Raw genomic sequence first — 26,827 nt, 5'->3', positions numbered from 1 at the left:
TCTGTGTGCCCTGCGATTGGCTGGCAACCGGTTCAGGGTGTCCCCCGCCTACTGCCCGATGAAGGCTGGGATAGGCTCCAGCACACCCGCGACCCCCGTGGGGACTAAGCGGTTCAGAAAATGGATGGATGGATAACTATTATATAAGCGATAATATTATCAAACCACCTGTGTCACTCCAAATCATTAAATCCATTGATCAAATTCCTCGTCCTTTGTCAACAACGCTGCGCGTGCGCCCTGACGTCAGCCTCGTCGTTATTCCACAGATCTAGTATGTAACTATATTGTAGCGTTAACAAAGTACAAGGAAAGACGTGGGTTTGGTAAACAGCTCTTTATTGAACAAAACAAGAATTCAACGAGCCAACAACTACTGAACTGTAACGATAAAAACATATATAAGTTGCTACGCGAAATAAAATATATCAAATAACTATAACATAAATAGTTCACCGCCATATGGCCCCAAGCACCGCCGTCAACTTCCAGGCGTGTGGCGGCGTGGACTTCCATCCCCGAAGGTGGCACTTCCAGCCACGGAGGTGGAAGGGAGCTCCATAGAAAAGGACCGGGCATGCGTAAAAGCCATGTCCGAGCCCCATCCACCGTCTCCGGGCAGCCACCCGGCCGAGCGCCGGCCCCCGACTTCCATCCACGGAGGTGAAAGAGAGCTCCGTAGAGTAGGGCCGGGCGTGCGTAAAAGCCATAATAGTTTTTCAAACCTTCTGTGTCACGCCAAATCATTAAATCCTTCAAACTCTTCGTCCTCCGTGTCACTTACAAACAAAGCCGCTAATGATGCCGGTAGTATGTGGGGCCCTTCGTCATCTTCGTCATCCCGTGATCGTATCTTTGTCCTTTATGTAAACAACCGCCGCGCCGCGCTGCTGACGTCACTTGAAATTCAAATTACAGTAATCCCTTGCTACATCACGGTTCGTTTATCATGGTTTCACTTTTTTTTTTTTTTTTTTAATTTTGAAAATTTATGAAAGAATTCACATATAAGTCGCTCCTCAGTATAAGTCGCCCCCCCCACCCAAACTATGAAAAAAAACGCGACTTATAGTCCGAAAAATACGGTAGTAATTTGCTAAATGCTACTTAAGGTAGTGCTACACTGGGTTTAGTGTGCATGACTTACGAGGGCGACGCTGCTGGCGTCAACATGCTGTTGCGCTCGAATCCGAAGCTTGTTGACAGCAGATTCAGCGATGTCGGCTCTTTCTTCGGCATCGTCGAGCTTGTGTTGCACCTTGCAAAAGTGCATCGAGGCGCTGTTCACTTGTTCCTCCTGGTGGATAGACTGCTTAAAAAAACTAACAAAACATTTTTCTTGAAAAAATGGTGGTGGCGTGGAGGAAACACTTACAGCACTCTCTGCTTGTCGCTTGTAACTTTTGACTTTGGTTTGAAGTGTCTCAATGACTTCCTGCATCCTCAACAGCGTCCCACGGTCCTCCTCTGACTGGAACACACACACAGACATCAGTACATGCATGTATGTCTGTGAGAGCGAGAGAGAGATATGTATGGTGACACGGTGGAACACTGGTTAGCACGTCCGCCTCACAGTTCAGAGGTTTATTTCCAGCTCAGGCCTTCCACTCATGCCTGCATTTCCTTTCACATTCCAAAAATATGCACGATAGACGAATTGACCACTTCCATTTATAGGCGGTCACAGCTCAAACCTTTAAAGCAGCCACATTTTTTGTACCCTTTCACTGATTTGTTTCTTAACAGAGCACTACAGACAATTTATTTGATTTCATGGCAGATTTGCGTCTAACATGCAATTTCACCTGCGGGACCTTATCTTGAGAAATGTGTGCGCCCTTCCAAATCATGTCCAATCAAGTGGATATAGCACAGTTGGACTGTGATTTGTTAATTTGATCATTTCTTTAATTAAATTGCAAAAAATTCCCCACAAATATTTTTTCAAATTGTCATTGTGGGGTGCTGTGTGTATAATTCAAGAATTCGATTTGGGAAAAATGCTGTTACATAACCAAACATGTAAAAAGTAAAGTGCGGTGAATACATTCCAGATGCACTGTTAGTGAATGCGTGTATAAGTGTGTTTTTGTGTGGAAGTGACCTGGCAAGTGATCTCTTTCAGCTTCCTCTCATGGCGCTGCACACCTTTCAGGTACTCCTCACACTTCTTTTGCTCCATGCTCAGCACCGTCTGAAGATCACGCACCTGCACAATAGAAATAAGTTGTAATGTGTTTCCCCCAACGTCGTAAAACACCCCCTGCTCTGATTTGAACAGAGGCCGGGGGTTCACCAAACCTGTCCACTCTCACCCCCACCCTGTTTTCTCTCAATAAATATGCCCTTGCAAGAGGTCTTAGTCAGACTGCCTTCAAGCATCACTGTGTGTGCATATGGCTTTCTCCGCTTGCAGGCGTAACATGGCCAATCTGTCTCACGTGTGGTTTCTTGCAAAGAAGTTAGAGTCAGCAACACTCTTAACATAAGGCATAAAAACTACTGTGTAAAGTGAAACATTTAAGATGGCAGAAGGACAATTAGGGTATAAAGGTGCAAGGTATTTGTGTAATTTGAATCATATTGAATGTAAGGTATACTGTAGGGCAGGGATATCCACCGTATTGTACATGACATGGAGAAGAGACTACTGCCAAATTATGTTTTTATTATTTTACTGTTTATAGGTATGCATTTGAGTAGAATGAATGTTTCTATAAACAAATGTTGATAGCCTACCATCAACAGATATCCATCGATTCAACACCGCTTATCCTGTTCAGGGTTGCGGTGGGGGGGTCCTGGGGACTATCCCATCTGACACTGGGTGAAAGGCAGACTACAACCTGAACTGGTCGCATAGCACATAGAGATGAGCAACCAATCTTTTCATCAGCTGATCCACAGCCCATCCATCCATCCATCCATCCATCCATCCATCCATCCATCCATCCATCCATCCATCCATCCATCTTCTATACCACTTGTCCCCACGGGGGTCGCGGGTGTGCTGAAGCCTATCCCAGCGGTCATCGGGCAGTAGGCGAGGGACACCCTGAACTGGTTGCCAACCAATCGCCGCTTATCCGGGGTCGGGTCGCGGGGGCAGCAGCTTTAGGAGGGACTCCCATACTTCCCTCTCCCCAGCCACTTCGTCCAGCTCATCCCGGGGGATCCCAAGGCATTCCCAGGCCAGCTGAGAGACATAGTCTCTCCAGCGCGTTCTGGGTCATCCACGGACATGCCCGGAACACCTCCCCAGGGAGGCGTCCAGGAGGAATCCTGGCGAGATGCCCGAGCCACCTCATCGGGCTCCTCTCAATGTGGAGGAGCAGCGGCTCTACTCCGAGTCTCTCCCGGATGACCGAGCTTCTCACCCTATCTCTAAGGGAGAGCCCGGACACACTGCGGTGGAAACTCATTTTGGCCGCTTGTATCCGGGATCTTGTTCTTTCTGTTACGACCCATAGCTCGTGACCATAGGTGAGGGCAGGAGCGTAGATCAACCAATAAATTAAGAGCTTTAGCTCAGTTCTCTCTTCACCATGACGGACCGGTAAAGAGTCCGCATCACAGCCAACGCTGCACCGATCTGCCTGTCGATCTCATGCTCCATCCTGCCCTCACTCGTGAACAAGACCCCAAGATACTTGAACTCCTCCACTTGGGGAAGGATCTCATCCCCGATCCGGAGAGGGCATTCCACCCTTTTCCGAATGAGGACCGTTGACTCAGATTTGGAGGTGCTGATCCTCAACCCGACCACTTCACACTCGGCTGCGAACCGCTCCATTGAGAGCTGGAGATCACGGCTTGAAGAAGCCAACAGGACCACGTCGTCTGCAAAAAACAGAGATGCAATGCTGAGGTCCCCAAACCGGACACCCTCAACACCTCGGCTGCGCCTAGAAATTCTGTCCATAAAAGTTATGAACAGAATCGGTGACAAAGGGCAGCCTTGGCGGAGTCCAACTCTCACTGGGAACGAATCCGACTTACTGCCGGAAATGCGGACCAAACTCTGGCATCGATGATACAGGGACCGAACCGCCCTTATCAGTTGGCTCGGCACCCCGTACTCCCGAAGCACCCTCCACAGAACTTCCCGAGGGACACGGACGAACTCCTTCTCCAAGTCCACAAAACACATGTGGACTGGTTGAGCGAACTCCCATGAACCCTCGAGGATCCTGCCGAGGGTATAGAGCTCGGCCACGGTTCCACGGCCAGGACGAAAACCACACTGCTCCTCCTGAATCCGAGATTTGACCTCCCGACGGACCCTCCTCTCCAGCACCCCTGAATAGACCTTACCAGGGAGGCTGAGGAGTGTGATTCCTCTGTAGTTGGAACACACCCTCTGGTCCCCCTTCTAAAAGAGGGGAACCACCACCCCAGTCTGCCAATCCAGAGGCACGGTCCCCGATGTCCACGCAATGCTGTAGAGGCGTGTCAGCCATGACAGCCCCACAACATCCAGAGCCTATAAAAACTCCGGGCGGATCTCATCCAGCCCTGAGGCGTTGCCCCCGAGGAGTTTTTTAACTACCTCAGTGAGTTCGACCCCAGAGATTGGAGAGTCCAACTTAGAGTCTCCAGGCCCTGCTTCCACAATGGAAGGCGTGTCGGTGGAATTGAGGAGGTCTTTGAAGTATTCTCCCCACCGACTCACGACGTCCCGAGTCGAGGTCAGCAGCACGCCAACTCCTCTGTAAACAGTGTTGACGGTGCACTGCTTCCCCTCCTGAGACGCCGGATGGTGGACCAGAATTTCCTCGAAGCCGTCCGGAAGTCGTTCTCCATGGCCTCGCCAAACTCCTCCCACGCCCGTTTTTTTGCCTCAGCAATCGCCGAAGCCGCGTTCCGCTTGGCCATCGGTCGTCGGCTGCTTCCGGAGTCCCACAGGCCAAAACGGCCCAATAGGTATCCTCCTTCAGCTTGACGGCATCCCCTACTGCCGGTGTCCACCAGCGGGGATTGCTGCCATGACAGGCACCGACTGTTAGGGTTAATAGATTAGTTTGATCCTATGATTATGTTGGAATGTAACCTGTAATAATTAACCAAACTTGTCCTGTCTTAATAAAGTAGTAAAACAAAGTGCTAAAATCCCTTGAACTGACCAGCTGCAGAGGAAGCAATCAAACACCCCCTGCTATGATTTGACCAGAGGCCAGGGGTTCACACCCACCCTGTTTCTCTCAATAAATATGCTCTTGCAAGACTTGCAATGACTTCTCCACTTGCAAGTGCTTAAAGGGCATACCCCATTGTTCTTGCAAATAAATTAGAGTGAGCACCACTCTAACACCGACCACCTTATGGCCACAGCTCCGGCCTCAACAATGGAGGCACGGAACATGGTCCACTCAGACTCATTGTTCCCTGCCTCCTCCGGGACGTGGGAAAAGCTCTGCTGGAGGTGGGAGTTGAAGCTCTTCGTGACAGGAGATTCTGCCAGACGTTCCCAGCAGACCCTAACAGTACGTTTGGGTCTGCCAGGTCGGACTGGCATCTTGCCCCACCATCGGAGCCAACCCACTACCAGGTGGTGATCAGTTAACAGCTCCGCCCCTCTCTTTACCCGAGTGTCCAAAACATCCATCCATCCATTTTCTGTCCCGCTTTGTCCCCATGGGGTTTGCGGTCATGCTGGAGCCTATCCCAGCTGTCATCGAGCAGTAGGCGGGGGACACCTTGAACTGGTTGCCAGCACACAGAGACAAACAACCATCCGCACTCACACTCACACCTCGGGGAGATTCTGGAGTGCTCAATCGGCCTACCAAGCATATTTTGGGGATTTGGGAGGAAACCAGAGTGCCCGGAGAAAACCCACGCGGACACGGGGAGAACATGCAAACTTCACACAGGGAGGGCCGGAGGTGGACTCGAACCCGCACCCTCCTAACTGTGAGGCGGACGTGCTAACCAGTGCCCCACCGAGCCGCCTGTGTCCAAAACATGCGGCTGCAAATCCGATGACACGACTACAAAGTCAATCATCGAACTGCGGCCTAGGGTGTCCTGGTGCCAAGTGCACACATGGACACCCTTATGTTTGAACATGGTGTTCATTATTGACAATCCGTGTCGAGCACAGAAGTCCAATAATAGAACACCGCTCAGGTTCAGATCGTGGGGGGCGTTCCTCCCAATCACGCCCTTCCAGGTCTCACTGTCATTGCCCATGTGAGCATTGAAGTCACCCAGTAGAACGATGGAGTCCCCAGAAGGAGCGCTCTCCAGCATTTCTTCCAAGGACTCCAAAAAGGGTGGGTACTCTGAGCTGCTGTTTGGTGCATAGACACAAACAACAATCAGGACCCGTCCGGCTACCCTCTCATTCACCGGGGTGAACCCCAATGTGGAGGCGCCCAGCCGGGGGGCAATAAGTATACCCACACCTGCTAGACGCCTCTCACCGTGGGCTACTCCAGAGTGCAAGAGAGTCCAGCCCAGGGGTGGGCAAACCTTTTGACTCGCGGGCCGAACTGGGTTCTAAATTTGGACCGGAGGGCCGAACCAGGAGCAGATGGACGTAGTGTTTGTGTGAAGTAATATAAGCGACCTGTAAAGGTCATTGCATAAAAGATTTTGGCCTTTAGTAGGTAGTAAAGCATGGATATTCCAAACAAGTTTTTTGAAAACAAATGCATTTATTAACAGCATTAAAAAAAAAATCACTAAAAAACTGCTATCAGTGATTCTCATAAAATACGACACTATTATTATGAATAACAGTCTCCATCACTTCAGTGCCTGTAGGTCAGATTAATGAAAAATGTTTATCTTATGAGATCACATCAAACAGCAAACATTCTGACCAAATATATCATCTTGAAGAATCGGTGAAAGCATACATCCAAATAAAGTAATCAAAACGGCAACACGGTGAGGGGTATCTGAACATCAGAGCAGAGTTTTAACTCACAAACACCTGGTAACAGAGGTGAGGAAACGGGAAACACTTCCTTAAAGTAAGCCTTAAGAACTTTACAGGTTAAGATTAGTCGCAAACAGGTGGTGCATCAATGTCCTTGAGCATCCTGCATTGTTTGAAAATGAGAATGGTCGCTAGTTTCAATCCCTGCTATGTGTACAAATCATATTCAAAATGCATTTTTTTACAACAAACTTGAGAGCCTCCCCTTCATTTTCAGTGGGAACAGTGTTGTTGGTCTCCCTTTTTTGATAGTGCATCATAGTCTGGAGTAAAATTCGTTGTGGCAATTCTTAGGAGAGATCCGTTTACCTCGATCTGTGACGGGTTGATGTGGCTGAACGTCACGTCGCGTACGTCGAGCCAAATTGGCCACTCTTTTCACATTCGGCACTCACTTATTTTCTTCGGGCCACTCATTTTAATGGAAGGATTCCAGGGGAAGGTTTGTGGGTGGCTTTAGCGTAAAACTGTATCTGAAAGCTCAGCGAGCGAATTACAAGAATGCTGTCGTCACAGCCCACGCTCTAAATTCGGGACTGATACAAATAGAGCGCGAGTGCGCCATGTCCGTACTACTGAGTACGTACGTACACGCACTTGTGAGTGTGCACCGAGCTTTCTGACACGGCTTCCGGTAGTAAATGCGCAGGCGAGCGGTTCCCCATCTACTGGGGAAACGCAGTCATTGCAGGCAAAATGACAAAAAAAAAAGTTTAATAATACAATTAATTCAGGGTTGGCGGGCCGGATTAAACGGTCCCGTGGGCCGGATGTGGCCCGCGGGCCGTAGTTTGCCCACCCCTGGTCCAGCCCCTCTCGAGAGGGCTTGTACCGGAACCCAAACTGTGTGTGGAGGTAAGTCCGATTTTGTCTAGTCTTAACTTTTCTGCCTAGCACACCAGCTCGGGCTCCTTTCCAGCCAGAGAGGTGACATTCCATGTCCCAAGAGCCAGCTTCTGCAGCCGGGGATCGGACCGCCAAGGTCCCTGCCTTTGGCCGGCGCCCAACTTACATTGCACCCGACACCTTTGGCCCCTCCCACAGGTGGTGAGCCCATGGGAAGGGGGACCCACGTTTCCTTTTCGGGCAGACACACGCCTTTGAGCCCCACCTCCAGGCCTGGCTCCAGAGGGGGGCCCCGGTGACTCGCGTCCGGGCAAGGGAAAACGAAATCCAATTTTCTTAATCGTCATAAGGGGTTTTTGTGATTCGTGCTTTGTCTGGCGCCTCACCTAGGACACTTTTGCCATGGGTGACCCTACCAGGGGCATGAAGCCCCAGACAACATGTGATCCATAGCCTACTCCAGTTAAATTGTTGTTTTCAATAAATTGCCTGCTCACTATTGCTCTCATGTTCCCATTCCTTCTTTATGCATTTTGAACCTCTACTGTTGTAGAGTCTCTTGAATTGGTGTTTCAATGACGTTTTTGCAGGTGTCTCGAAAAATGTCTACATACTGTAATGTAATGTAATTTGTTAGGGAAATATAAGAGCCTGTTTATTAGTTTTATAGTGGAAGTTAACTGTATTTATCTTTTAAGAATACACAGTAAAAACAATCAACAGTAAAAATTTACGTTTCTGGAACTAAGAGTTGATCATAATTCATCGACCACTGGGTAGCCCCATGTTGGACATTTCCATCCTGTTCTCGATCGAAGAATACGATGCCTTTCACGTTCTTTCTGGTTCATGCGTAACGTATGTGATCTTTGGATTAAACTGGAAGTTTTGGCATCTTGGCTTTTAAGACACATACTAAATGCATCTTTGGCTCAAGAATTTTTAAGGCCACAGATGAGCATGATGACAATACATTGTGTCTTTGTAGGTCTAAGTTGTATTGCATCAGGTGTACGGTGTAGTGTGCAATGCCATTGAACTGACTTGTGTCTCCAGCTTGTAAATTTCCTTTTTGCTGCCCTTCAGTGCCATCTGCTCTGTCTCGTCCAGTTTCACTTGCAGCTCTGCATACCCACGCACCAGGCACGTACGCATAGACACAAACAAACACACAGTTTGTCTTGGTAAAACAAATTCTACTACCTAGCAATCCTAACCCCCTTCTGCTAAAAGGGGAGGGCAGCACAAACCTTTAATGGTGATCTCCATGTTTTTCTTCATCCTCTCAAGCATGCCGCTGCTATCCTGCTCCCTCTTCAGGTCCTCCGCCATTATGGCGGCCTGTGAGTGTTGCCGCGTCATTTTTTAGCGCAAGGGTTGCAGGTGAACGGGTAGAGGCAGGTACTTACGTCAGTAATGGCTTTTCTGGCTTTCTCCTCCTTATTGTGACTCTCTGCCAGCGCCTCATCCACTTCGGTCGCCAGATGACACATGTCCGCCTCCAGCTTCTTTTTGTGGCTCACCAGACCTGCGTTCTAACAAACACCACTGATCAATACGATTATATTATTAATCCATAAATAAAAAAATAAAAAATATCCATCATGCAATCAACTATTTAAATCATCAGTCAAATGATCACTCCATCAAATGGTTATTGAATGATCAGACTATCAATAGTATGGGCTGTACTTGTATAGCGCTTTTCTACCTTTGGTACACAAAGTACACTGCTTCCTCATTTACCTACTGATGACATACCCTCAGGAGCAACACTTCAACATGGCTACAATGGCTGGAGCTCGAAACCCCAACCTCTGGGTTAGAAGATGACCACTCTACCCCTGAGCCACGCCACGCCCTCAATCAAACAACCATGTCAGGACAAACAAATCAAACAAAAAAAATCAAATGATCCAAGCAATCAATCATACAATTCATCAGTCAAATGATGAATTTTCTTTGGAATAATGTTCTGTGGGCGGCTCGGTGGCGCACTGGGTAGCACGTCCGCCTCACAGTTAGGAGGGTGCGGGTTCAATTCCACCTCCGGCCCTCCCTGTGCGGAGTTTGCATGTTCTCCCCGGGCCCACGTGGGTTTTCTCCGGTTTCCTCCCACATCCCAAAAAACATGCTTGGTAGGCCGATTGAAGACTCCAAATTGTCCCTAGGTGTGAGTGCGAGTGCAAATGGTTGTTTGTCTCTGTGTGCCCTGCGATTGGCTGGCAACCGGTTCAGGGTGTCCCCCGCCTACTGCCCGATGATGGCTGGGATAGGCTCCAGCACGCCTGCGACCCCCGTGGGGACTAAGCGATTCGGAAAATGGATGGATTGAATGAATGATGCCTCCACGCTGCCAAGATGAGGTAATGCAGAGCGGAGGCTTCGTGGCCGTTTGTCTACCGTCGATCATCGGACACAAAGTATGGCTGCGGATCAAGAGGTTTGTACGGCTTCGTGCACCAACTGCACCCTTCTCTTAGAGAGGTTGTCCCTGCTAGAGGGACGTGTCCACCAGTTAGAGCAGAATTGCGCGATAACAGTAGATGTGGCGGATACAGATGCGGACTGTAGTCAGCCCGCTAGCCCAGTTAGTGTTAGCCCCAAGCGGCTTGCTAATCGCGATGAGCCAGGTAAGACGCATAGCCGTCCAAAGTCATCTCGGTCTACTGGCCCTCGCACTTTGGTCATAGTGACACCATTACCCGAAATATTACGCTTAAAAATCCAGCCACGGTAATGTGTATTCCTGGGGGCAGAGCACCCGACATAGAAGCTAATCTTAGGGAGCTGACTCGCAATAGGTCTAGTCAACAGCGTAGTTCCAACAACACTAGCTACTCGGACATAGTGATACACGTCGGCTCCAATGATGTTAGGATGAGGCAATCAGAGATCACAAAGAAAAACATAGCGAGGACTTGTGATCAGAAAGATGAGTCGGCATTGAGTATTTGTCTCTGGCCCCCTGCCTGGGAGAGGCACTGATGAGAGGTTTAGTAGATTAGTCTCCCTTAATCGATGGATGGCTGGGTTCTGTAAAAAGCAGGGACTGTATTTTATAGATAACTGGCCCTCCTTCTGGGGCCGCCCCGACCTGCTGAGGAAGGACGGCCTTCACCCTAACCGTGAAGGCGCCTTCACTCTTTCTAGGAATATACATTACTGTTTGAGCCACTCATGACAGGTCACTTTAGAGCAGGCCGGGGCACAGGTGATTAGACCACCTGTCAGGATGGGTTTGGAGTCTGTTAAGCTAAAGTTAACTAGCGCTAGGCTAGACTTCCAGCATGCACATAGCTCCTCGTGTAGACTAGAGCGTGACAGTTTGAATAGTGCTACAGTACACATAAACACACTTTCTACTGGGGTAGTAGACAAATCCAATCACTCCACCCCGACCGGTTTTGCTGATGAAACGGTGCCTATTTCAAAATAATTTTACATGTGTAACAAATATTTACTATCAAATTCCCACGGTCGTATCGTCCCACCGCGCTAACAAACATTTGAGAAGTGATGTCAGGCCTAGAGAACACAATCTTACTCGCATCTCGTTTAAAAATCCTTCGATAGATACGCACCCTGATCGACCGATTACACTTAAACTCGGTTTTATGAATATTAGATCGCTTCATATGAAAGCAGTTCTCGTTAATGACCTCATCACGGAACATAATCTAAACGTTTTTGGTCTCTGCGAGACCTGGTTAAAACCTAATGAACTGCTGCCGCTTAACGAGGCCTCGCCTCCAAATTTTGTGAGCTCGCATGTGGCGCGTCCTCGAAAAAAGGGTGGAGGTGTCGCCCTCATCTCAAATTCCGAGCTTAGATTTAGGCCTCGTTCGATCAACGTATTTAAAACATTTGAAGTTCTCACTGTCCGATCCACCGCTTTACCGTCATTTTATCTTGCTGTTATTTACCGTCCACCCGGGGCTTACTCTGGCTTCCTGGATGAATTTTCAGAATTCGTGGCTGATCTAGTAACCCATCCATCCATTTTCTGTACCGCTTAGTCCCCACGGGGGTCGCGGGCGTGCCGGAGCCTATCCCAGCCGTCATCGGGCAGTAGGCGGGGGACACCCTGAACCGGTTGCTAGCCAATCGCAGGGCACACAGAGACAAACAACCATACGCACTCGCACTCACACCTAGGGACAATTTGGAGTGCTCAATCGGCCTACCAAGCATGTTTTTGGGATGTGGGAGGAAACCGGAGTGCCCGGAGAAAACCCACGCGGGCCCGGGGAGAACATGCAAACTCCACACAGGGAGGGCCGGAGGTGGAATCGAACCCGCACCCTCCTAACTGTGAGGCGGACGTGCTACCCAGTGCGCCAGATGGATTTAAACGGGTGAATTTTGCTGCTTAACCCATATTCCACAAACGCAATATTCATCAGAATGCCGTTTTTAGACTAGTGGGGGCACATTTACACTACAATATTGTATAGAACATTTTTGGGTTGACGTCCCCTTTTAATCTAGAAAATTGTTAATCAAATAAGAAACCAAATGTTCAATTAAATAAGCAAAAAAATCAATCAAACAAATATCTCAATCATTGAATGGTGACTTGTACTTACCTGCATGGTGAGCAGGTTGGCTCTCTCTGCCACCTCCATCAGCTCATGTTCAGCCATCTTGCAGGTGTGGTTGGCATGCTCCATGGCACCCCGTAGCTCCTCCCCTTCAGCCACCATCAACACACAGCGATGCTCCAGCAGTACTACTTGTTCTCGTAGCTGACCGGCCAACAGTGTCTTGTTGTCCAGCTCCACCTGCTGACCTTTCACCTGCAGTGCAACAAGTATTGGTGTCTCTCTTCAATTTAACTGTAACGAATTTACACATGGCTTACATGTAGGTGGCCATGTTTGCGACATACCTGAGCATGCAGCAGCGTGATGGTCTTCTGATCCTCAGCTACCCGCTTATTTGCATGACCAAGCTGAATTTCCATTTCACTCATGTCCAACTCCACCTTTTTGCGCAAACGTACAGCTTCACTGCGAGCACGAATCTCTGCCTCCAGGCTAGCCTGCATAGCCTCCTGCGAGCGTTGGTGACTCCGCCTAGTTTATGACACACCGATTCAGGCAATTAGACACTGAGCAGTGAACATGAAAGCCCATTCTGTCTCGGCCAGAAGTGTCAAACTCATTTTTGTTACGGGCCGAATGAAAGTCATAGTTTTCTTCGGTGGGCCATAATGACTGTCAACCCAAATAGATGTATGTAATGCCTCATATTATATTCAATATAAGCTTCAAAACAAACTTTTGAATAACTAGTTTTTAAATCAGAGACTAGTAAAAACTGTTCAAATATTTTAAAATGATGATTTTTAAAAGTGAACTCGATTTGCAATTTTTGTATTGACACGTGAATTTGATGCACAATTTGTCTTCAATTCGGGCTGTATCTGGCCCCCTGGCCTTGAGTTTTGTGGTCTAGGCAGTGCACATGTCATGTGGTGGCCACAGTTAACTTGAAAAAGTAACGTAGTTAAATGGGGTGTAACGGTTTTGAACCAAACTGGAAAACCGAGGTTCAAAGTACTTTGGTTCAACTACTCGTTCTGTCATCCTGAACTGCGGGAGGGAGGGAGGGATGGATGGATGGATGGATGGATGGATGGATGGATGGATGGATGGATGGATGGATGGATGGATGGATGGATGGATGGATGGATGATCAATGTTGGCTGCTCTTAAGACAAGTGTTTTTATTTTTTTATTTTTGTTATACCTGGTTCAAGAACATCTTCACTTGTTTCATTATGACAAAGTAGACTAATCATAAAACAAATTTGTATTATAACCCTAACCCTATTATTGAGGACTGGTCTAAAGCAGGGGTCACCAACCTTTCTTAAACCGAGGGCGACTTCCTGGGTACTGAAGTTTGACACACACTTCTGAAATAGCCAATTTGCTCTATTTAGCTTTAACTATGTGTTTTATTAATTGTCATTTCCAGTTCACATGTGTGATTTAAACAAGAATAGCAACAAAAAAAATAGATGCAGCTCACTGATAAATGCCACTATTTGAGCTAATTTTAGAACAGCCCTGCGGGCGACTCACGCGGTCCTCACGGGCACCCTGGTGTTGGTGACCCGGGTGTTGGTGACCCCCAACATATATAACATATATAACATATATAATTGACCATGTACATGTTCTTATTATTGCAATAAAATCAAGACATTTTGTCTGGAGGTTTTCAACAGCTAATATTATAAGTGTTTTTTATTTTTTAATGTTTTAACTGAACTTAAGTTTGAACCGAACCATCACTTAAAAACCGAAACATGACAGACGGACAGACAGACAGACAGACAGACACAGATACTTTATTGATCCCCGGGGGGAAATTCAGCTTTCCAGCAGCATTCATACCGCAGAATGGGTATATAAAAGACATTCGATCCTCTTATATTCTTTCCCTGTTTCAGTAGAGCAACTTATTGCTTACTTAAGAGTGCGACCAAAACGGTGTGCCGGTGCGTAAATTAAATGCCCTGACTGAGGACGCAGTAGGTATGCCAGTGCTGACTGCTCAAAAATGAATGGAAGAGGGGTTTTGTCTCTCTCCCAATTCACATGCACGCACACACACACACACACACACACACACACACACACACACACACACACACACACACACACACGCACGCACACACACACACTTGGGCGTCAAGAGTGAATTTAATTTCCGAACGCTCCTAAGGTTAGTGGTAATTCAGATGACAGATTACTAGCTGCAATGGATTTTGCAAGTGCTATATGCCTTTACACATTCGGACTGCTGTACACCAATGGTGAAAATATAGAATTTGTCATACTAGTTAAGAATCTAATGATTATGATTATTGTGAGTTAGCTGTACTGGTGAACATGCTAAATCAACAAATGTATACTGAGGCTTACCACATTCAATAATAACTAACATTAGATTCGAAGATGTGATAATAAATTACATAATCATTTATGAAAACAAACAAAGAAGTAAAAATTTTTATCAAAACACAAAGGTCTCATAGCTGAGTTCACCTGAGGCTGTCAATCTCTTCGTCTTTTTCAGCGATTTTGCGCTCAGTCTCCGTCCTGGTCTGCTGAAGGTCCATCTGGACCCTAAGAGTCTTGCTCTGCTCATTCTTGAGAGATCCCTTGGGGAGGTAAATTGTGTAAAAAAACTGCATGACAAAGGGTCAAACAATTGGCTGGAAGGAGATCACTCACCTCTGCCTCCTCCAAGGCAGCTTTGATGTTGCTCTTCTCCACATCCAGAATCTTCTTCATCCTCTCAAGCTCGTGAATAGTCTTTCCACCATTACTGATCTGCTCAGTCAGTTCCACAATCTCATCTGCAATCAATTGGAACTAACATTGGACGAGACTTCTCTAGAAACAGCCCATCTGTTGGCAACCAGCATGATACCTTGAAGGATCTTATTTTCACATTTGACTGTCTCCAAATGATCCAGAGCTTCTTCATAAATGCTCTTCAGCTTTAACAGCTCCATGCTGAGATTGCGTGACTCTCTCTGGGAGGCCTCCAGTTCTGACTGACTGTCCTCCAACCTCTGCTTCCACTCACTCAGCATCTGCAAGAAGACACCCAACACGGTTCAGCAAGCGCCACAATCTTTGACATTGAAACTCCTGTGCATTATTGTGACCTTATCCAGGTGGCGTTGCTTCTTGTCAAGATTAATAACAGAAGCATTGGAGCGTTCCAGCGCCACCACCAAGTCCTCAATCTCCATCTGTAGACGTTGTTTGGTTTGCTCAAGGGAAGAGTTTTTAGCCTGCGATGCTTCGGCAGCTTCTTGCGCTGCCTGAACTTTGACAAACAACTTCTTCCTGCAAATAAATGTACCATTTTCAGGACCGCTGCCAACCAGGAACAGCTGTGACTTTTCTATCACAAATAGGTTCTTTGATTTGATTGTGTGTGCTTGTGTGTGTGTGTTGTGTGTGTTGTGTGTGTTGTGGTGGCAAACTGCCGGAACATCTGCACTGACGTTATACCCAAAGTACAGTCTGTACTGAATTTCCCCCAGGGATCAATAAATTATCTATCTATCCATCCGCCCACCCGTCTGTCCCTCAGCTCTCTCTCTCTCTCTCTCTCTCTCTCTCTCTCTCTCTCTCTCTCTCTCTCTCTCTCTCTCTCTCTCTCTCTCTCTCTCTCTCTCTCTCTCTCTCTCTCTCTCTCTCTCGATGATATGCATGCATTCGCCGTGCTCCTTTATGATTTCGGGTTTCTATCGATAGTCTCAGGAAACATACTCGACTACACTACTGATTTTTACACTGCTAACACACCGAGACGAACAGGGAATGACAGAGCAAAAGAGACCAGGGCTAGTGTGTCGGTTCGGAAGTCGAAAATTGGTTCATAAGTAGATGCAAAAAAACTGTGTGTGCGCGTGTGTGTGTGTGTGTGTGTGTGTGTGCGTGTGTGAGAGAGTGCGTGTGCGTGTATGTGAGTGTGTGTATCAGGGACGTGCGGTCAGAGGAGGCAAGGGAGGCCACGCCTCCCCTGCCATCATGAAAAGGGGAAAAACAAATTCAATTGTTTTTATTATAAAGTCATTTTCCTTTTAATTTCAATAGTTTTGTATCATTTTGAACCAAAATCGCAGAGTTTTTATAGTTATTTTAAAACCGAAGACGATTCGCTCGGAGGAGCCAACTTCCTGCCTAGCCTCCTCTGAGGATTGCGTAATCACACGGCTGCCTATGTTGACAGGCTATGCAGTCAGACTGAACTGCTCTCTGTCTTTATGTCGCTGTTTAAGTGTTCAAACACTGTGGCTATATTAACTAATTTCCGTAGTTAAGCTGATGTATACCCCTCCGTGAGTCGTCACCTTACCGTGGTGGAGGGGTTTGCGTGTCCCTATGATCCTAGGAGCCATGTTGTCTGGGGCTTCATGCCCCTGGTAGGGTCACCCATGGCAAAAGGGTCCTAGGTGAGGGGCCAGACAAAGCACGGCTCACAAAAACCTTATGACGATTAAGAAAATTGGATCTAGTTTTCCCTCGCCCGGACGCGGGTCACCGGGGCCCCCCTCTGGAGCCAGGCCTGGAGGTGGGGCTCGAAGGCGAGCGCCTGGTGGCCGGGCCTTCGCCCATGGGGCCCGGCAGGGCATAGCCCGAAAAAAAAACGTGGGTCCCCTTTCCCATGGGCTCACCACCTGTGGTCGGGTGCAAAGTGAGCTGGGCGGCGGCCAAAGGCGGGGACCTTGGCGGTCCGATCCCCGGCTGCAGAGGCTGGCTCTAGGGACATGGAATGTCACCTCTCTGGCTGGAAAGGAGCCCGAGCTGGTGTGTGAGGCAGAAAAGTTCCGACTAGACATAGTCGGACTTGCCTCCACACATAGTTTGGGCTCTGGTACAAGCCCTCTCGAGAGGGGCTGGACTCTCTTCCACTCTGGAGTTGCCCACGGTGAGAGGCGTCGAGCAGGTGTGGGCATACTTATTGCCCCCCGGCTGGGCGCCTGCACATTGGGGTTCACCCCGGTGAACGAGAGGGTAGCCTCCCTCCGCCTTCGGGTGGGGGGACGGGTCCTGACTGTTGTTTGTGTCTATGCACCAAACGGCAGCTCAGAGTACCCACCCTTCTTGGAGTCCCTGGAGGAAGTGCTGCTGAGCGCTCCTTCTGGGGACTCCATCGTTCTACTGGGTGACTTCAATGCTCACGTGGGCGATGACAGTGAGACCTGGAAGGGCGTGATTGGGAGGAACGGCCCCCCCGATCTGAACCCGAGCGGTGTTCTATTGTTGGACTTCTGTGCTCGACACGGATTTTCTATAATGAACACCATGTTCAAGCATAAGGGTGTCCATGTGTGCACTTGGCACCAGGACACCCGAGGCCGCAGTTCGATGATCGACTTTGCGGATTTGCGGGCGCATGTTTTGGACACTCGGGTGAAGAGAGGGGCGGAGCTGTCAACTGATCACCAACCTGGTGGTGGGTTGGCTCCGATGGTGGGGGAAGATGCCGGTCCGACCTGGCAGACCCAAACGCTCTGTGAGGGTCTGCTGGAAACGTCTGGCAGAATCCCCTGTCAGGAAGAGCTTCAACTCCCACCTCCGGCAGAGCTTGTCCCACGTCCCGGGGGAGGCGGGGGACATTTAGTCCGAGTGGACCATGTTCCGCGCCTCCATTGTTGAGGCAGCCGACCGGAGCTGTGGCCGTAAGGTCATTGGTGCCTGTCATGGCAGCAATCCCCGAAACCGCTGGTGGACACCGGCGGTAAGGGGTGCCGTCAAGCTGAAGAAGGAGTCCTATCGGGCCGTTTTGGCCTGCGGGACTCCGGAGGCAGCTGACAGGTACCGGATGGCCAAGCGGAACGCAGCTTCGGCGGTTGCTGAGGCAAAAACCCGGGCGTGGGAGGAGTTTGGCGAGGCCATGGAAAATGACTTCCGGACGGCTTTGAGGAAATTCTGGTTCACCATCCGGCGTCTCAGGAGGGGGAAGCAGTGCACAGTCAACACTGTTTACAGTGGAGATGGCGTGCTGCTGACCTCGACTCGGGACGTTGTGAGTCGGTGGGGAGAATACTTCGAAGACCTCCTCAATTCCACCGACGCCTTCCATCGTGGAAGCAGGGCCTGGAGACTCTGAGGCGGACTCTCCAATCTCTGGGGTCGAAGTCACTGAGGTAGTTAAAAAACTCTTCGGTGGCAAGGCCCTGGGGGTGGATGAGATCCACCCGGAGTTCTTAAAGGCTCTGGATGTTGTGGGGCTGTCATGGCTGACACGCCTCTACAGCATTGCGTGGACATCGGGGACGGTGCCTCTGGATTGGCAGACTGGGGTGGTGGTTCCCCTCTTTAAGAAGGGGGACCGGAGGGTGTGTTCCAATTACAGGGGAATCACACTCCTCAGCCTCCCTGGTAAGGTCTATTCAGGGGTGCTGGAGAGGAAGGCCCGTCGGGATGTCGAACCTCGGATTCAGGAGGAGCAGTGTGGCTTTCGTCCTGGCCGTGGAACAGTGGACTAGCTCTTCACCCTCGGCAGGATCCTTGAGGGTGCATGGGAGTTCGCCCAACCAGTCCACATGTGTTTTGTGGACTTGGAGAAGGCGTTCGACCGTGTCCCTCGGGAGGTTCTGTGGAGGGTGGTTGAGGAGTATGGGGTGCCGAGCCAACTGATGAGGGCGGTTCAGTCCCTGTATCACTGATGCCAGAGTTTGGTCCGCATTTCCGGCAGTAAATCGGATTTGTTCCCAGTGAGGGTTGGACTCCGCCAAGGCTGCCCTTTGTCACCGATTCTGTTCCTAATTTTTATGGACAGAATTTCTAGGCGCAGCTGAGGCGTTGAGCGGGTCCGGTTTGGGGACCTCAGCATCGCGTCTCTGCTTTTTGCAGATGACGTGGTGCTGTTGGCTTCTTCAGGCCGTGATCTCCAGCTCTCACTGGAGCGGTTCACAGTCGAGTGTGAAGCAGTCGGGATGAGGGTCAGCACCTCCAAATCCGAGTCCATGGTCCTCGGTCGGAAAAGGTTGGAATGCCCTCTACGGATCGGGGATGAGATCCTGCCCCAAGTGGAGGAGTTCAAGTATCTTGGGCTCTTGTTCACGAGTGAGGGCAGGATGGAGCGCGAGATCGACAGGCGGATCGGTGCAGTGTCGGCAGTAATGCGGACTCTGTACCGGTCCGTCGTGGTGAAGAGAGAGCTGAGCCAAAAGGCAAAGCTCTCGATTTACCGGTCAATCTATGCTCCTACCCTCACCTATGGTCACGAGCTATGGGTCGTGACCGAAAGAACGAGATCCAGGATACAAGCGGCCGAAATGCTTCCTCCGCAGGGTGTCCGGGCTCTCCCTTAGAGATAAGGTGAGCAGCTCGGTCATCCGGGAGAGACTCAGAGTAGAGCCGCTGCTCCTCCACGTTGAGAGGAGCCAGATGAGGTGGCTCGGGCATCTCATCAGGATGCCACCTGGACGCCACCCTGGAGAGGTGTTCCGGGCATGTCCTACCGGTAGGAGACCCCGGGGACGACCCAGGATGCGCTGGAGAGACTATGTCTCTCAGCTGGCCTGGGAACGCCTTGGGATCCCCTGGGATGAGCTGGATGAAGTGGCTGGGGAGAGGGAAGTCTGGGAGTCCCTCCTAAAGCTGCTGCCCCCGCGACCCGACCCCGGATAAGCGGAAGAAGATGGATGGATGGAAGCTGATGTATATACCGTAATTTTCGGACTATAAGTCGCTCCAGAGTACAAGTCGCATCAGCCATAAAATGCCCAAAAAAGTGAAAAAAAACATATAAGTCGCTCTGGAGTATAAATCGCATTTTGGGGGTCAATTTATTCGACAAAATCCAACACCAAGAACAGTCATGAACGAGCAACAACAGGCTAAACGATAGGTATGCTAACGTGACATAAACACAAACGAAGAGCTGAGAACGGCCCTGTACATAAATAACACGTTAATAAAACCATGTGTTACTCCAATTCATTAAATCCATCGATCGTCCTTTGTCAACAATGCGTGCGCGCCGCTGACGCCGCTTGCACTTCAAAATATTCCACAGGCCCATATAACGATATATAAATTACATATCAAATAACTATTATATAAGCAATAATGTTATCAAACCATCTGTGTCACTCCAAATCATTAAATCCATCGATCGTCCTTTGTCAACAATGGGTGCGCGCAGCTGACGCCGCTTGCACTTCAAAATATTCCACAGGCCCATATAACGATATATAAATTAGATATCAAGTACCATTTTTTTCCATGTATAATGCGCAAAATTTAACTAATTTATTGTCCTAGATGGCGGCGCCCCAGTTGGCCACGGCCGCGTCGGCTCTCGACAACCGACGAGTGTTTTCACAAAATATGTCGCCTAGGACACTACAAACAACACAAAGTTTAGTTTATCCATCCAGTAGATTAGTATATGATCGCCAGCGCCTGCTGGAGGTACGGTCATCAAGTGTTTTTGGACTCGTAGCCACAACTACCCTAGTCTGTTTACGTAGCCTCGGAGTGCTTAGGGCGCTAGCCCCAGAAGCTCACGATGCAGCGGGCTCGCCGGGCAGCACACGCCGGAGGAGGAGTAAGCGTAGTCCGGTGTGACCGGCGGCGAAAGCGCGGCTGTCGAGGTGGGCTAACGGCTAAGCTTAAAGCTAACCCCTACAAACCGCCGCTTCCATCCATCTTCCTCTCCAACGTCCGCTCACTGGATAATAAAATGTACCATCTACAACTGGAACTCTCTTCAAAGAGGGAGGTTAGAAACTGCTGCGCTCTCATCCTGACGGAGACATGGCTGAACTCATCAATACCGGACAACGCCGTTAGCCTGGAGGGGCTCGCTACATTCCGCGCCGACAGAAACAGCGAGCTAAGCGGTAAATCCCGAGGAGGTGGGCTGTGTGTCTACATCAACAACAACTGGTGCAAAAATGCTAGATCTGTCGCCAGCTTCTGCTCTTCGGACATCGAGCTTTTGACTGTTAACTGCAGACCCTTCTACCTGCCCAGAGAGTTTACTGTTGTTAGCATCACGGCTGTGTATGTGCCTCCTAGCGCTAATACTAAAGAGGCCATGAGTGTTCTCTATCGGACAATCAGTGAGCTGCAATCCACGCACACAGAGGGTGTTTTCATCATTGCTGGGGACTTCAACCAGGCTAACATGAAGACTATCCTCCCTCATTTTTACCAACACGTGGATTTTCCAACTCGGGGAGAGAACACTCTGGACTTGGTTTACACCAATATAAAGGATGCATTCAGAGCAGCCCCCCGCCCCCACCTCGGCTCTTCAGACCGCCTATCTGTTATGCTAATCCCTGCATACAGGCCCCTGCTGATCAGAGCAAAACCCACAGTGAAGCAGGTGAGGGTGTGGTCTGAGGGGGCACTCCAGGACTGCTTTGAGTGCTCTGACTGGGACATGTTCAAATCAGCAGCAACATATGACAATCAGATCGACATTGATGAGTACGCCATGACTGTGTCAGCCTACATCAACAAATGCACCGAGGACGTCAGCACCACTAAGAACATCATCACCCGAGCCAACCAACGACCCTGGATGACTGAGGAGGTACGTCATACGCTACGAGCACGGAACTCAGCCTTCAAGTCTGGCGACAAGGAGGCACTGAGGACAGCGAGAGCCAACTTGAACCGTGCCATCAGGCTAGCGAAGCGAAGCCACAGTCGAAAAATTCAGGATTTTTTCCACGACGCCAATAACACCAGGAGTATGTGGCAAGGCACACGGGCGATCACGGACTACAACTTACCCTCACCCCCGGTGGGTGAGGTTGATGCTGACTTCCTAAATGGTCTAAATAACTTCTTTGGGCGTTTTGAGGCACTAAACAGCACTCCTGCAGTTAAAACTGTTCCCCACCAGGAAGAGGAGGCCCTCTGCCTTGACTCAGCCGACGTGTGGAAGACTCTGAGAAGAGTCAACCCACGTAAGGCCCCAGGCCCCGACAACATACCTGGGCGGGTGTTCAAGGAATGTGCAGGCCAGCTGGCTGGTGTCATCACAGACATTTTTAACATCTCGCTGGACCAAGCCAAAGTGCCAGTATGCTTCAAGGCTGCCTCCATCATTCCGGTGCCGAAGAAACCTCAAATCACCTCATTGAATGACTACAGACCTGTGGCACTGACTCCCATCATGATGAAGTGCTTCGAAAGGCTGCTCAAAGAACACATCGTCTCCAGACTCCCCCCAACATTCGATCCGTTCCAGTTTGCCTACCGGCAGAACCGCTCTACTGAGGATGCCATCTCCTCCGTTCTTCACCTGAGCCTGGCTCACCTGGAGGAGAGGAACACCCACGTGCGGTTGCTGTTCCTGGACTTCAGCTCAGCGTTTAACACCATCATTCCACAACATCTGGTGGAAAAACTGGAACACCTGGGCTTCAGCACCCCCCTTCGAAACTGGCTGCTAGACTTCCTCACCAACAGACCTCAGTCAGTCCGGGTCGGACAGAACACCTCAGATGTCATCACCCTCAGCACAGGCTCCCCTCAGGGCTGCGTCCTGAGCCCCCTGCTGTTCACCCTGATGACACACGACTGCGCCCCCAGGTTCACCACCAATCACATCGTGAAGTTTGCAGACGACACAACGGTGGTGGGCCTCATCAGGGACAACAACGACCTGGACTACAGAGAGGAGGTGGAGCAGTTGGTGGGCTGGTGCAGAGAAAATAGCCTGATCCTGAATGTGGAGAAGACGAAGGAGATCATCGTCGACTTCAGGAAGAACCAGCCTCACCACGCTCCACTGATCATCAACAGCTCAGCTGTGGAGGTGGTCAGCAGCACTAAATTCCTGGGAGTCCACATCACAGACGACCTCACCTGGACTGTGAACACCACAACACTGGTCAAGAGGGCACAGAAGCGCTTGTACTTCCTGCGGAGGATGAGGAGTGTTGACAAAATGACAATAAAGTCTGTCTAAGTCTAAGTCCTAAAATCTGGGGTGCGCATTATACATGGTTAAATTTTATTTTATTTTTATTTTTTTAAATCCGGATATCATACGGAGGCCGCCATTACAGATGCGCTTTCTTCTCTGCTGTTCACTTCAAACACGCTCCATACGAACACAATGCTCTCGTATCAGACGCTTGCTCGATCACCTGCTCGTTTGCTGTCACAATGTACCCTACACAAATCCGAAACATTTCTTTGCTATTGAGTTTGCTAGCGCATGCGCAGTGATACTGACCGGCAGAATAACATCCGGTTGTTCCCAAAGATGATCTTTTTTCTGAAATAATTTTACGTTTACGGACTGAAGTAGGAGTCAAAATTTTGGTGCGTATTATACATGGGTACAGGCTTTTTTCCAGCATCAACATGCCATTTTTAGGGTGCGTATTATACATGGGGGCGCATTATACATGGAAAAAAACGGTAACTATTATATAAGCAATAGTATTATCAAACCATCTGTGCACTCTAAATCATTAAATCCATCGATCAAATTCCTCGTCCTTTGTCAACAACGCCGCGCGTGCGCCCTGACGTCAGCCTCGTCGTTATTCCACAGATCTACTGTATAACTAGTATATTGTAGCGTAAGTTACAAGTTCAAGGAAAGACGTGGGTTTGGTAAACGGCTCTTTATTTAACAAAACAAACTTCCAGGCGTGTGGCGGCGTGGACTTCCAGCCACGGAAGTGGAAGACAGCTCCATAGAATAGGACCGGGCGTGCGTAAAAGCCATAACCGAGCTCTATCCACCGTCCCCGGACAGCCACCCGGCCGAGTGCCGGCCCCAGACTTCTATCCACGGAGGTGAAAGAGAGCTCCATAGAATAGGACCGGGCGTGCGTAAAAGCCATAATAGTTTTTCAAACCTTCTGTCTCACTCCAAATCCTTAAATCCTTCAAACTCTTCGTCCGCCGTGTCAGTAATGATGCCGGTAGTACATGGGGTCCTTCGTCATCTTCGTCATACCGTGATCAATCTTTGTCCTTTATGTAAACAACCGCCGCGCCACGCCACGCCGCGTCGCGCTGCTGACGTCACTTGAAATTCAAATTACAGTAATCCCTTGCTACATCGCGGTTCGTTTATCGCGGTTTCACTTTTTTGTTTTTTGGAAAATTTTTGAAAAAAAACACATATAGGTCACTCCTTATTATAAGTCGCCCCCCCACCCAAACTATGAAAAAGACCGCGACTTATAGTCCGAAAATTACGGTAATATCTAGTGGTTTTTGTCATCTGTCTGTTTCTTCAGATGAACAAATGGCTTTGAAAAGAGACCTTACGGAGGCTACCTGTAGAATAAAAGATCTCCAGTTCTAATTTACAGTGAACAACTGAGGAGCAGTCGTCCATTTATTTCATTTTACATTCGTTTTGTTTTGTTTTTTCTCCGTTTTTACATTTCGTTTTACAATGGAGGATTACATATCCAAACGATTTTCAACTATGGACTTTCGGTCGAAGCAGGATATCATCAGGAAAGGAAGACCAACTCCGGAGTTAAAAGGTTTGATTCGGACAACGGGACTTCGGCGCATGTCTTTTCAAACGGAGTGGTACGCACAATCGAAAACAAGTTTTTGATTCCATGTGCTTTATTGAGTGTTTCTATGTGTGAAGCAGAGATGGGGACTCGAGTCACTGTGACTTGGACTCGAGTCGACTCGAGTCGCTGTTTTGATGACTTGTGACTTGACTTGACAAAAATAAAAAAACTTGAGACTCGACTTGGACTTGGAAGTTAAAGACTCGGGACTTGACTTGACTTGGGACACGATGACTTGAATGACTTCAGTGTTATTTAGTTTATGTTTTCAGTTTGAATATAAAATTAATAATACATTTAAAAAAGTAATATCGATAACACGGTAGGAGCGCAGGCTGAGAATGGCGTTGTCATGATTGGATCGCTACCCTGTCAATCAATCAGTCGTGCCCTCTCTACCTACCGAACGAACGTGTTTATTGGAGAATCACGCCCCTTTATATCAGACATGCACAAACATGTCAGCGGGAGCGGTACCGCGAGTCATCACCTTCGGCTATCGTAATTACCTTTATGACGGCAAAAGACGGACAGCACAGTGCAAGATATGCAACAGAAACATTTCAGACAGACAGACGACAACTTCAAACTTTGTCCGTTGGAAGTTTATAGAGCTCTGGTGTCTCCAGATGTTACAGATGAAACATAAAATGTTTCTAATGCTCTTTAATGTGTTTCTTCTTTCAGATTTTTTTCAGATTATTTTTTCATATTTGCAACTCAAATGTGTCAGACACTGTCGGCAGACGTTCATTTGTTTAGATTGAGCTGTCAATCATTGTATGAGGTAATTTCTTTATTGTTTGATTCCATGGTGTATTTTACTGAATATCAGTAATTACAGTGCAAATCCAAATTATTGTCATATTTTATAAACAGGTTAGACACATTGGACAATGATGGTTACTTAAAGTTACTTATATCTTGTCTTTTCACGTTACTAAAATCAGATTTTCAGATTTCAGATTCAGATCAGGGGCGTGCCGTTTGCACGGGTACAGTCGGGATTGACCAACACCACCACCCACTCCACCAACATCACGACTCGGTCCACTGCTGCTTCCATGCATTTCACTGCCTACCAACTTCTAGCTAACCAGCTACTAGCCACTTCTACCATTTTATCTGGATTATTCCCAGCTGCTGTCACGTCTCATCTCCTCCATGAATTATCACTTCTGCTACTCCGGGCTTCCATTCCACCAACTTCTCGTCCATTTGTCTACACTGCTGCTGATCTTCATCATCTCAACAATAATCAACGTCTCCCTGCTGCTGCTGCCTCAGCTGTCAGCAAGGCTGGGATCCTCCGCCGTCGCCGCTACATCCACCGTAGCTCCGGACTATCTTTTAACCGACATTTCCCTGATGGCTCACCCATCCCCTCTTTCTGGACTACCTCTCGCCCCCCCCGTCACCCCCACCTCCCGTACTGTCAACCTCAACAATCTCCGCTCCCCCACCCCCGCTTCTTCATCCATCTCCCTCGCGCTGCTGAACTGTCGCTCCCTTTCCAACAAATCACTAGTTATTTTCGAACTACTATTGGACAATAACTTGGATCTGCTCCTTCTCCGTGAAACATGGCAACAGCGCCTGGACTTTTTTACTCTCAACCAAGCCACTCCGTCCAACTACAGCTACATCGCCAAACCCCGCCTCTCTGGGCGAGGAGGTGGTATTGCTGTCCTCCATAAGCGGTCCCTACCCATCACTGAATTGGACCTCAACCTCCCATCTATTTCATCCTTTGAATATCTCGCTTTTTCCCTCCCCAACTCTACTACTGCTGTTCTTATCTACCGCCCCCCAAAGTCACATCCGTCTTTTCTTTCTGAACTCTCTGAACTCCTCACCATCGTATCCTCAGTCTCCTATCGCCTCTTACTCATCGGTGACTTCAACATCCACATCGACCAGCCAACTGCTCCACTGACGTCTGACTTCATCTCCCTTCTGGACTGCTT

At 48.8% G+C, this 26,827-nt stretch overlaps 1 protein-coding gene across 1 annotated transcript in view; it reads right to left on the bottom strand.

Annotated features, from left to right (window-relative positions):
* Positions 1 to 838: 838 nt before the first annotated feature.
* Positions 839 to 26,827, bottom strand: part of LOC119119480 (myosin-7B-like) — a gene marked incomplete at its 3' end in the record, with an annotated part of 180,400 nt that continues 154,411 nt past the window's right edge. Inside the window, exons 33-45 of the mRNA XM_037245895.1 lie at positions 15,486 to 15,669; positions 15,245 to 15,410; positions 15,046 to 15,170; positions 14,857 to 14,972; positions 12,687 to 12,873; positions 12,385 to 12,594; positions 9,205 to 9,330; positions 9,046 to 9,136; positions 8,840 to 8,919; positions 2,108 to 2,212; positions 1,376 to 1,471; positions 1,172 to 1,297; positions 839 to 853 (exon numbers count right to left, since the gene is read on the bottom strand). Of these exons, the coding sequence (XP_037101790.1) occupies positions 839 to 853; positions 1,172 to 1,297; positions 1,376 to 1,471; positions 2,108 to 2,212; positions 8,840 to 8,919; positions 9,046 to 9,136; positions 9,205 to 9,330; positions 12,385 to 12,594; positions 12,687 to 12,873; positions 14,857 to 14,972; positions 15,046 to 15,170; positions 15,245 to 15,410; positions 15,486 to 15,669 (1,627 nt within the window). The remainder of the gene's footprint in view (positions 854 to 1,171; positions 1,298 to 1,375; positions 1,472 to 2,107; positions 2,213 to 8,839; positions 8,920 to 9,045; positions 9,137 to 9,204; positions 9,331 to 12,384; positions 12,595 to 12,686; positions 12,874 to 14,856; positions 14,973 to 15,045; positions 15,171 to 15,244; positions 15,411 to 15,485; positions 15,670 to 26,827) is intronic.

Source organism: Syngnathus acus, chromosome 2 (assembly GCF_901709675.1).
Source record: "Syngnathus acus chromosome 2, fSynAcu1.2, whole genome shotgun sequence".
Taxonomy (NCBI): Eukaryota; Metazoa; Chordata; class Actinopteri; order Syngnathiformes; family Syngnathidae; genus Syngnathus; species Syngnathus acus.
This window is presented reverse-complemented; position numbering and strand designations above follow the sequence as displayed.